Here is an 11,785-nt window from a genome sequence, read left to right on the forward strand (position 1 = left end):
GGGGGGGGGTGAGCAATCATGCATTAAGTTATTTTTTAAATGACAACGACGAGCTGAAGAGGGGAGGAACGAATGGGATTGTTTCAGAGCCGAGAGAAGGCGGGTTCACACTCTCCTGACCGCCTCATTCTCCCCCGTCATTGGTCAGTTGGGGCCCCAAACTCTGTTAATGGGTGTTTGATCGCAAAACATGGGTGACCCCTCTTCTCCTTTGGCCTCTGAAGCAACCATGACAGCTGTCATCATTATGCATGTCAAAACCTGCCATGCTCGTTTCATCCCTTAACTGGAGATATGGCTGCAGGGAGATTGGAGGCATAAAGGAGCCTTCAGACAAACAAAAATATCTCGAAGTCAGGGGGGTCACAAACAATATGACAAAGTTTTTAAATAGCACATGACAGCATATAGGTTGGCGAGTCTATAAACCCATCTGCTTTTGTTGCGTTTGCACATAAACAAGGCAGTGAAAAGAAAGCGTTAATCGTGTTGCTATTTTAAAAGCTACTGGAATCAATTAAACTGCAGATAGCAGGAACTCTGCATGTATCTGCTCTGTGAGTGCAGAACGTCTGAAATATGAAGTGTTACACATTGTTGGCTGGTTGTGTAAGAGCTGCAGTTTTGGTGGCTTATGAAGAATGTGCACGAGTAAAAAGAAACAGGTGTGTGAGGGGTTTTAGCTGTCTGTCATGGCTGGCTCTAGAGAAGAAGCATTTTGAATTTAAACTAAAGTAGAAAGCTTTATGCAAATGAATGCATAATAAATGTAATACCTTGGAGCAAACTGTAATGTTTATTTACAAGCAGTTCTTTTTTAGCACAAGCAAATTTAATTAGTTTTCCTTAATGTTTTATTTATGTTTTTTTTTCCCCACATTTCATATAACAGGGCTCTCATTATTTAGGTCAAGGTTAGCATTGTTTTTGCTCAGGGATTCATCTTAACATGTTTTAAAAATCATTGTGACAATTGGAGGACTCTCCTGAACGTTGAGTTATTTCTGTGTTTTAGGCATTTAAATCACCAGCTATCTTCTACTTCTACCCTAATAATTTGTCTTGACAAGCATCTTTATGACCTCGACGATTTTGCAGAATCCCTGGAGAACATCAAGTGGTTAATTTCCTCAATGATTTAACACACCTCACTGTACAAGCCATGTTCACTCGTTCACACTTTTTTTCTTCTTCTTCTAAAACTTATTGGTACTTTCACACAAGATGCAATGGGTGATGTGCTCACCGCAGGCGTTAGTGTGCACAGTAGGGGAGGTGGACTCACTCGTGCAGATCGTGTCCAAATTCAACGCTAGTTGCTGTGCAACAAAAAAGATATCCAGGAAGTAGCTCGTTTTTCCAGCTGCACTCCTAATTGCAGGATGTGTCTGTCAAGCTGTCGGAGGAAACCCCTGGCATTATTTTTTACTGATGAGGAGGAAAAGAAGAGGAGCAAAAAAAGGAGATGTAGAGTTTAGTTTTTTTTTTAGGAGTTGTAACTGTAGCTACAGATGTGGCTTCATGTCCACTTTAGAATAAATATGGAGCAATGTGAGAGCCTGTTAGCCTGTTGGGAAGAATCACACCAAGACTTATAAACATGAGCCAACCTGAGACAACCATTCACTCCAGCAGAACCGTGGACCTGGCTTACAGTGATGCACATACATGTTGTCAAATATGTGTTTATGATTCCCACTAATTTGTCAGTTTTGTTGTTGTCACAGAGCTCTGCTCCCAAGTTGAACACATGTTGACTCAAGCGCAGCAATCATGGATGCTACGCACGACTTTCAGCTTGGTCGCAGTGTAGATCTGATCTCCTTCTGCAGAACAGATAGTCGTGAGTTTGAATTGGGTCAGAAGAGAACACGGTGCACGCTACGTTCTTTTAGTGTTTTCAGTCCATTGTCTCTAACATGCCAGTGAATGCATTGGGAAAAGCCTTTCAGTCGGAGAAGGATGACTGCACTTTCCCGTAAGCCAGGGGCCCACATTAGGACTGTATTTATTGCACACTTAAACATGACAAAGTTTTAGATATAATGCGTTTGACAAATTTGTTTGTTGCTGTTTAAATGAATCCAGCTTTGATTGATATAAAGTGTAGGAAGGCAAGACTTGTGTCATGACTCGTGTAGTGATGACGAGCATAGAAGTTGCTTTTGTGTTAATGTTTCATGGTTGGTTGATGTGTCCTAGTAATTCCTTTTCCCATCCTATTAATCTAAAAGGCTAGCACAAAGCTGGCAAAGATTTTGATTGTGAATGTGCCTACACACAGGTTTATACTTTAAGTGTCCTGTGGTAGATATGAGGACAAAACATTATGCATGAAGTCATCCTGCCTTGCCTGTTGTGAAAGCTACACCTTTCAATCTAACCAGGGCTGAACAACACACGGCTTTAAACTGTGCACAATCATTTTGTAATGGCACAGTTTTAAATGGAATATGAATACATTTAAAATTCTTACATAAGCTTCTATGTCTAAAAACATTTCAGGTGACAGCACTCACTTTGTTATTTTGGTGAAACATTTTTTTTGTGGCATGCAAAAGGGGCCAAAGACAAATTATTTATTTATTTATTATTGGCAGTAATTGTAGTTATTTTCCTACTTCTTAACTATAAAATTTCCCCTGGCTAGCAGCTGTGACATTTCCTCATTCAGAGTAAATCATAGTGTTGTCTGTGTGTGGTTTTGAGGACATTGCTCTTATCTAAATGCCAACAACTGTGATATTTCTGTAAGTGTGTGCACTAATGTGTGTGAGCGCATGTGTTTGTTTAAACTTTCTGTCAAAGATCAGACATTTTCTTAGTCATTTACCTTTTCTTTATAAATGTCATTGCTGTAGTTTTTGTTTTGTTTGTTTGTTTCACTTCCATCTGAGGCATTTTCCTACATGTGATTGTCCACTTCAGTGTGTGACCTCGACCTAGTAACCTTTGTACGCCATCATCTGATTCTGCTGTGCATTATCGCAGCCCTGAGCCAACTTCAGCACGACCCTTTTCTAACACAACAAACACATACACACACAGACGCTTCCCAAAAAACTCACCGAGCTCTCAGAGATTAACACAGCAAGTACCCTTAAACCACATAAACAAGCTTGATAAATCCCCCTGGTGGTCGTACTTGACATGTGACAAATGAGATCTAAGAGAAAAATGTTCACTCACACACACACACACACATTATAGTCAGTCACTTGTGTCTTTTATGACTGATCAGAACAGAGCAAGTTCTCCGATCACAGTTCCAATGTTGCTTTTATCACAGCCCATTTACGTTTATGTTTCCCTCTCTGACTCTCATGTCTGCCTGGGACGTGTCAGCTCCTAATGGCCAACAGGCTGAATTCCTTTTTAATGTGCTCTAAATGTCTTTTCTTTCCACACGCTGCTGTGGACCTTGACCTTCCCAACATCATCAGGAATCAGTCCAAGGTAACAGCACACACAGGCGCATGCTGACGTGTTTTTGAAGCGGAGCTGGTTTCATAATTATGAATCGTCTGTGTGTAAAACAAAGACACCGCTGTCTTCGGCTCTGTGAAAGAACTCTCCGTGGAACCACACAAAATAATAATTTGGAAGGCTGTGAACACTGTAAACATCTTGTGAAATGGATCAACTTTAAAACTCTCAAGAAAAAAAAAACTTGTTCCCAGAAATATTTTTCCTTTTTTTTTTTTATGGCCACTGCACTTGACTGTCAGTATTTCCAGGTCTATTTTCTGTCAGTGGAAAGATTCACGCACTACAGCACAAACACACTATGAGACCTAAAGTCCACCATCATTACACCATCCTGAGTGATAATTATAACTGTTAATTCTCAGTTTAAAGCTTCCAAAAGCAAAGATTATTATTACTTAGATAACAAACTGGATTACAGCTTCCAATTGACAATTATTTAAAAAATAATCTTTACATTAGTGAGATGGAAACGTTTTTCTGGATCTTTTAAAGGACAAATCATAGTTCAGACACAAATCAGTTTCCTTCAACAATTTTTTTTTTTTCTGTTCTTTTTGAAGCGGTGCAAAACAAAAAAAGTTGTAAGAAACCACAAACAGTAATATAATCTCATCAACATGTTGGTCTGCTTTGCGGCTTACTGATGACTCTGCATAAACTAAAATTACCAAAAGGGCCATTTCAGAAGTTCTTCAATTTCTTTAGAAAACTATAAAAACCATAAATTTCAGCCCACAGTTGAAATGGGGGAATCAGCCCACAGTGTAGTTGACATTAGTAGAAAAACTGGCTCTGTTTTACCATATCAGCTGCTTTATAATGAACATGGATTTTTTTCTTTCTACTGGAGATTGCGGTTTTGCTGCAGCCAAACTTCCTGTATGTCTCATGCTTCTGCCGTTTCCTCTGTATTTCCTCAGGTCTTCGCCTACGATTATTGCTTTTGGTCCATGGATGAGACGGATAAGGAAAAATTTGCAGGTCAGTTCCTAAAAGAATATATTGATTAGTCTTCAAGTCGGGTGGACAAATAAAATGCCTCGTCGCTACATAATTTGGGGTAAGTCCGAGGTATAAATAACTTATTATTTTGTGTTGCGTAACCTTTTGTGTTTGTGTGTATCGTTTCATTCCAGGTCAGGAGGTGGTGTTTCAGTGCCTTGGGGAAAGCCTTCTCCACAACGCCTTCCTGGGCTACAATGCCTGTATTTTTGCCTATGGACAAACTGGTAATTTACAGCCAGACACTTCACTATTCAGTTGTCAATTTGGTGAAAATATTCATTGTGAATTTATTCTGTGACACAGCTTTTATCCCACACTGTATATTTAAAGCTTTAGAATAGTGTCATTGTGGCTGTGTTGTAACAAGATCTCAAAGTTGTTTTTTTTCTCAGGACAAAGAACATTTACCTACAATCTCAACACTGCAAATTTTAAACCACACAGTTAAAGCTAAAGAATACAGGGTGTGTCGAGGAAAAAAATGAGCTTGACAGTAGGTTGTTTGCCATGGTTGGTAACTTCACAAACATCCCGTCGTAAAATAAGAGAACTCCTATAAAAGACAGAACTCTGAATTTTCAAATGTTGAGCAACAATAGTAGTTTCCATTTTTTAAGTGGTCATTTTTCTCACCAGCTGTAACAAAATAAATATTTTTCTTTATTTTTATAGCAGCTGCGCTCAGTCTGCTCAGTGTTCGTCTGTGTTTGTTTGAGGTTCGGGAAAGTCGTACACCATGATGGGCTCCGGTGACCAGCCGGGGCTGATTCCTCGCCTGTGCAGCGCTTTGTTTGAGCGAACCCAAAAGGAGCAGCGGGAGCAGGAGAGCTTCACTGTGGAGGTGTCCTACATGGAGATTTACAACGAGAAGGTTCGGGATCTGCTGGACCCCAAAGGGTACGAACCTGAACCACGCTTTTAATCCTTTATTTTATCATTGTAGTGCATCTTATCATATCTGTAACGTGTCAGCGCTGATAATTCCCAAACCTAAAGATCTTTTCCTCTCCCTAAGCCAAATGAAAATCAATATAGTTTCAAGTTCTTTATCTGTGCTGTTTTTGTGAGTTCATGCTATTTTAGTGATTGCTTTGTCTTCTCCTTGTTGGTATTCTGCTTGTTGCAGCTCATTTATGACCAAATCCTTCAAACAACTTCACTAAAGCCGCAACAGGAATTGTTCATTTCAATGAAAATCCAAAACAAAACATAGGACCATCAAATGTAATAATATCATAGATCTGTAGCACGGTTAGTCTTTCTTTGTTTTGTAATTTGGAAATATATCTTACATGTTTGGGTTTGGAAAGCTAAGTTGTATCATAATGTAAGCTCAAGTTAAATAAATCGGAGAACACCGTGGTGGATTCTTCTCGCTGCTGTGTTGTCCGGTGGTCAGTGGATGAAAAGATTAGCATCCAGCTCTGCATTTACTGATTGAGGTCGGTTAATGTCCAGCGGGTCAGCAGTAAATCAGGACTGCGTGCCTCCGTCTGCTGCCCCAGACACCATAACCTTTGACTCTCGCTCTGTCGGGACCTTTAACCTCGGTAAAATGAGCCAAAGAGAAGCCCACCATCTGACAGCCATATGCGCTTTTTGCCGTGGATTCACAAATGATGAAGTTTTCAGGCCAAGAGCAAGTTAGGATCAAGGTCAGAGAGCCGAGTACTAATAAAGTCTGTGAGCTGCGTGCAGTAATTATCAGAAAGAGCCAAGCCCATATTATCAGTCTAGTGAAACTCAGGAAGAGGAGTAATTACCAGCAGTGACCTTTTTTTGTTATCGTCTATGTTCTCAACCTGTTATTGTTTTGTGTCCAGGGGGAGACAGACTCTGAGGGTGAGGGAGCATAAAGTTTTTGGTCCATATGTTGACGGCCTGTCTCGACTCGCAGTTGCTAGCTACAAGGTAAAAGGATTTATTTTGCACATTTTCACTTTTCTGTTTTGTCCATTTTATTGACTCTGACATCCTGTCACCACAACCGCTGTAATCACATTCACTTTATAACGTTTCAGTTTCCTGCAGACGCTCAGTTCTATTATCTCTCTTGCATTTTCTCTGATGTCTAACAGTGTTGCTCTCATTTTCTATTTCTAACCCAAAAGCAGCAGGTTCAAACTGGTTTTTATGAGGAGGTACACCTGCTAAAACAAGTCAATTAATTGCTTCTCCATTACCAGTCTGACTTATTTACCCTCAGGGCTTTGGTGAACACATAGCTGCAGTAACATTTCATAATTATTACAACACCCCAGCGAACAAGCTTGTAAGCTACAACAGTGTAAAGAGAGGCCAATATACTACATCCTGCAGGCTGCGGTAGTCCACAGTAAGCATGGTTTTCTGAGATTGTTTGGTTAATTTATGATTTTTTTTATATGAGACGATGAATGTTATCCTCACACAGAAACTCTGAGCTGTCAGCTGACCTGCAGCTAAAAGAAAATCTATCAGCCTCATCATTTTTTTTTTGGTTTGTTTAAATAGTTGCTGTCCATTTTACAGCCCCCCATTTGAAATCGTATGGCTACATGTGTGTCTGTAAACAGAAGTGAGGTTTTCCCACTCTTTTAGTCATAAGTGCAGCAGGCTCGGAGAATATTGATGCATCCCAGAGTTTTAGTTCCCATCAATACCGATTTGGAGTCGAAGCCAGTTGCAACCCCTAACTCCCGTAGAGGCTGATTGCCTTTTAAAAAGTCAGATGTTTGCAGAGAGCTTTTGACCAGTGAATAAAGGACTATAGTGTCTGCCGTTTTTAAAATGGTCCCGCTTCTTCACTTTTAGATATAGTTCAGAAGATTCAAAACCCTTGTTCAAGACTCTGATTCAATGTTGAACAAGAATAAAAGAATACAAGAATACAAGAATAAAAATAATGTCAATCTTGAATCTGGATAAAGATTAAAGCCAATCAAACTAGGCTATAAACCACATTTGGTAACATTTTAGCTGAAATTTGACCTTTATTACTGCAAATAAATGACTAAATGACTGGATAACCTTCTTAGCAGATCTAAAAGAGGTCACCTTTGTATTCAGGATTCCCTAAACAATGTCAATACTTCGACAGACCACCTCGTGAATTTAGGCATCTATTAGCACATTTATTTTGTAATTATCTGCTTTCCAAGTACTTAAAAAGTGCTACTGTAGAGATGTAGCTTTACTCCTGTCTCACACATACGCTCTTTCATGTCACCTGATGGCTCTGTGTGCCTCACTGTGTGGTTTGCTCCATCATTTAGCTTCACCGTCCACAGTACCAGCTGCAAATAACCCAGAACATGCATTCAAATGGATCTGGGACCAGTTTGTGAATGTCCCTGATGAATTGTCCAATGGACCTCGGCAAATGTGAAATAAAAATAACTTCTGACAAATGACAGTGGGCTAAAAAAAATATTTGGACAGATTTTGGCATTCTGAATCAAAGTCAAATATTGATATTGAGCCACAAGAACACTGACAGATAGCTTATATCCTCCTGACTATCAGGAGAAAAAAAATATTGTCAAATTACAATTTTATTTTTTTAAAATTCCCCAATCTTTGGAAGGTAATTAACCCCACCCCTTCACATTTTGGTATCATTAAAAAGCCCTGAATGTCCTCTGCAGACGGCAAAATGCGTTAACTCCGCAGCATGCAGTGGGTGGGAGATATTCAGGTTTACAAACATCCTCCACAGAGGACAGTTTTGAACTACTCGTAATTAAGAGGCTATTTCCTAGGTTTTCGCAATGATTGCAACTACATTGTGTTTTGCTAGTAAAACAGCAGTGCTAAAGAGCTTGAGACATCTGTCTTATGTCGTAATTATGGGAAATGAGAAAGGGCTGCTCTTCAAATTCGAGTTAAAATAAAAGTGTGTGCTGAGAACTTGAACTTTGTCTGTTTAGTTAATGTGAGAAAAAAACCAGGAGCTGAACAACAGCTGACGAGGGTGTGAACATGAGTAAGGCAGACAACATGTTGACAGTTTGCCTCTTCTGATGTATTGTATTAATAGATTATAATTTTGAAACAGCAAAACAGATGAAATATGTTGCAAACTACTAAATCTCCTTTTATAACCACTGAATTACCACAAGTTTGACCTGATTGGGGAAAAGACCGACTATTTTCTTTAAAATTTTCTTTTACAAAGGTATCGCTGAAGGAATCCTGTTCAATATTGCTAATACTGTTGCGTTAATGTCATTAATTTGTTTGTGTCTGTTTGAATCAGGACATCGAGTCTCTGATGTCAGAGGGGAACAAGTCTCGTACTGTCGCTGCCACCAACATGAACGAGGAGAGCAGTCGATCGCACGCCGTCTTTAACATCATCCTCACACACACACTGAAAGACCTGCAGTCTGGGGTAAGATGTAAACATGCACACACACACACATCTGAGAGAAGTACCACTTTAACCTGGCACATTTGAACACTGCTAAAGACAAATGTATACTGTAGGAACCAATAAAAAGAAAAAGAGGCTTTAAAATGGATCCAATTAAAGAGGAGAACATAAAAGAAGACTCATGGTTCTGGTTGTCCATCCAAGCAGTCTTTATATCAGCTGGAGAAGAGATTTAATTAAATATGATGCATGGTTGCTAAAATTCCTCAATCTGCTGGGAATTTGTCAGACACTCAAGTAAAGCGGATTGCTCCAAGGATGTGTGTGCTGCTTTCCATATTCAGATCCTCATCACTGTCTTCATGTTATCTGCGTGTGTAGTTGGGGCAGGCGATTGGGTAGAAAAACTGTAGAATGATTTTTTTTTTGTCTTGACACACAGATTTAGCTGAGCTCTTGTGATCACATGATTAGTTGTGCGCATGGCTGCTTTAATGCTTGGCATCTGCAGAGCTCTTATCACAACCAGTCAGGCCTTTTCTCACTTCACATGCAGTCAGACGCTTCTCACAGGGCAATTATTTATTTTGTGACTCCATCTGTACAGCTAGTCTGGGGAGCAGATCGTCCACCAAATTAAAATCCACCTCTTTTTTTTTTTTTAATTCTCATCACTGTCCAGTCGCATCAGGCGCGCACAAATTTGTTTCTAAAAGCCTTCAGCTGTCTGACAGTGGAAAAGTCATGAGATCATAAATGGCAAAAGGTAGTTTTTAGTCCTGTATTTAATCCTTGAGTTCATGCTGTGTGGTTTAAGTGTCATTTTGTGCGCTCAGACCAGGGTTACAGCTTCTGATAAGTTCGTGCTCAGACAGCTTCTGTGATCAGAGCGAAGGGAGTTGCCAAGGGTGGTGATGTCAGCTTAGCTGGGTGACCAAGCCCTCTTCCGGAGAAAAACTTCAATGACTAATTCTTCTTCCTCGCTGACCCACTTTACCCTCCCTGCTCCCTGCTCTTATTTCGTGCTACTACCAAGCCCAGTTAATAATTTACAGGGACGACTCTGAGTTCGTCAGCTGATACAGCCTGCTCTGTTTCTGTCATCCACTAAGTTTTTCAGTCAAACTTAAACAGTTGAACAAGCAGCTAATTTATACAACTGTTCAGTGAATCCGTCAGCTGACACAGCGCCCCGTTCAAACCTTATTTGACAGACTTCTAGGTCAGAAGAAGGCAGGGAATATGATCTGGGCACGACATTGAAAGTCTCAGATGGTTTGTTTTCACCTTGGACTTCTGTAGGACTTGTTAGGCATGGTGTTCATTTCAGTGCATCATGTTGACTCTGGTGATCTGTTAAACATAAAGGCTGATTTTACAATATTTCGTAGGGCAGCAGAAACAGTATTTGCCGCAGTAGATTATCTCAGGATAATACAGTATTCACAAGCACTTAACCCTCCCGTGGCCTTCGGGTCAAATGGACCCGACGTTACAAGAGCTTCTCTACCTCTCTTCAGCTTCGGGAGGGTTAATATGTCAAACACCATCCCCAGCAGAGATGAGCTTCAGTTTGTCTGTGATGAACGGACACGTTAAATATAATCACTGTTAACAGGCAGAAAAATCCTCACCGGCTGAATGACTCATCCTGAGAAATTAATCAGAAGGGTTGTGTTTTTTTTTTTTTTTCTTTCAGTAATGTGCTCTGATTGGACTCATTACCCGAGCACTACACGCAGAGCTCGCACAGTTCGCACTTTGACCTCGTTTGTAATCAGCTCTCTGTTGTTTTCTCCTCTGCGCTGCAAAAATACTTCCCATCATGCTCCATCATGCAGAGGTTACAAATAGCTTTCACAAACGTGTTTTATAGTTTATAGCTTGTATTATTTTTTTCATGATGGCTCCTACCAGATCATCTGATCCCCATGTATAGTTAGGTGTTTCATTTGTTCTGAACAGGTGTCTTAATCTGCCGCCAAGTAGGTTGACATGTTGCATATGTGCCAGCTGATCCATTTACTGGGCCAGGTATCAGCTCATCTGCTTACAGCTCCTATTTAGCAAGATAAAAAGCTACATAGGTTGGATTTATCACTTACTTGCCAGCTGTATTATTAGATTTGAATAAGTAGCATAAAAGACTGAAACACTGTTAATTAAAAAGTGTATATTTTCTAGTTTGTCTGTTAAAGAAGTTGTTACAGTTTGTTAAAGTCTGGAGCTGGTATTACTGAGTTACACTAACTTATCTCATATTTTTCTTTTTCTTTCTTTATTCCAGTAAAACATCTCTAGTGTGTTTTAATAGCTATCTTTACCCTGGGTATGGGGGAGTGTGTGGAAACTGCATCACTGCAGCCTGTGGTTGGTCTTTGTGGTGTCTCTTTTTAGAAGTCGTTCTGTGAGTAAACGCTGAGATTTTCAGTGTGACGTGAAATGAAACATTCAAGAACTTGATTCCAATGTTCAGTCTTAACAATTACCGTCTCCTAAAACAGGGTCACCTTTGTTTGTTTGTTTTTTAAATCAGTGGAAGTCCTCCAAACATGTTCACACTTTATCCTGTTACAGTGACACACACTCAGCCATTTCAGTCCCAATACTGCAAATTCTGAGAATTAGTTTCATGTTTTTGCTAATTTATGTGAGTGCAGATTCACATCTGCAACTGATTTGTTTTAGGAGTCAACCCAATTCAAGATGGCCACCACAGCTAATCGGCTTCAGTCAACACAAAAATATCTAGCAGTCAGATTTACCAATTCTGAGCTAAAGTCTGATGTGGTTGTAGCTAATCATCACCACATACTCCGAGCCCTAACACATCTCGCCTTATATTGCATTGTTGCATGAGTTTGCACATAACGTCATTTCTGAGGTTTGACAAAAACGACTAACTTTCTCTTCTTATCATAAGATGATCTTAGTTTA

At 39.8% G+C, this 11,785-nt stretch overlaps 1 protein-coding gene across 3 annotated transcripts in view; it reads left to right on the forward strand.

Annotated features, from left to right (window-relative positions):
- kif13ba (kinesin family member 13Ba) overlaps positions 1-11,785 on the forward strand; it is a 38,823-nt gene that overhangs the window by 10,247 nt on the left and 16,791 nt on the right. For all 3 annotated transcript variants that reach the window (XM_017425893.3, XM_037979889.1, XM_037979890.1), the window contains 6 exons: positions 3,444-3,456; positions 4,410-4,470; positions 4,626-4,718; positions 5,211-5,391; positions 6,318-6,405; positions 8,732-8,866. In XM_017425893.3, the coding sequence (XP_017281382.1) occupies positions 3,444-3,456; positions 4,410-4,470; positions 4,626-4,718; positions 5,211-5,391; positions 6,318-6,405; positions 8,732-8,866 (571 nt within the window). The remainder of the gene's footprint in view (positions 1-3,443; positions 3,457-4,409; positions 4,471-4,625; positions 4,719-5,210; positions 5,392-6,317; positions 6,406-8,731; positions 8,867-11,785) is intronic.

This window comes from Kryptolebias marmoratus, linkage group LG15 (assembly GCF_001649575.2).
Source record: "Kryptolebias marmoratus isolate JLee-2015 linkage group LG15, ASM164957v2, whole genome shotgun sequence".
Classification (NCBI taxonomy): domain Eukaryota; kingdom Metazoa; phylum Chordata; class Actinopteri; order Cyprinodontiformes; family Rivulidae; genus Kryptolebias; species Kryptolebias marmoratus.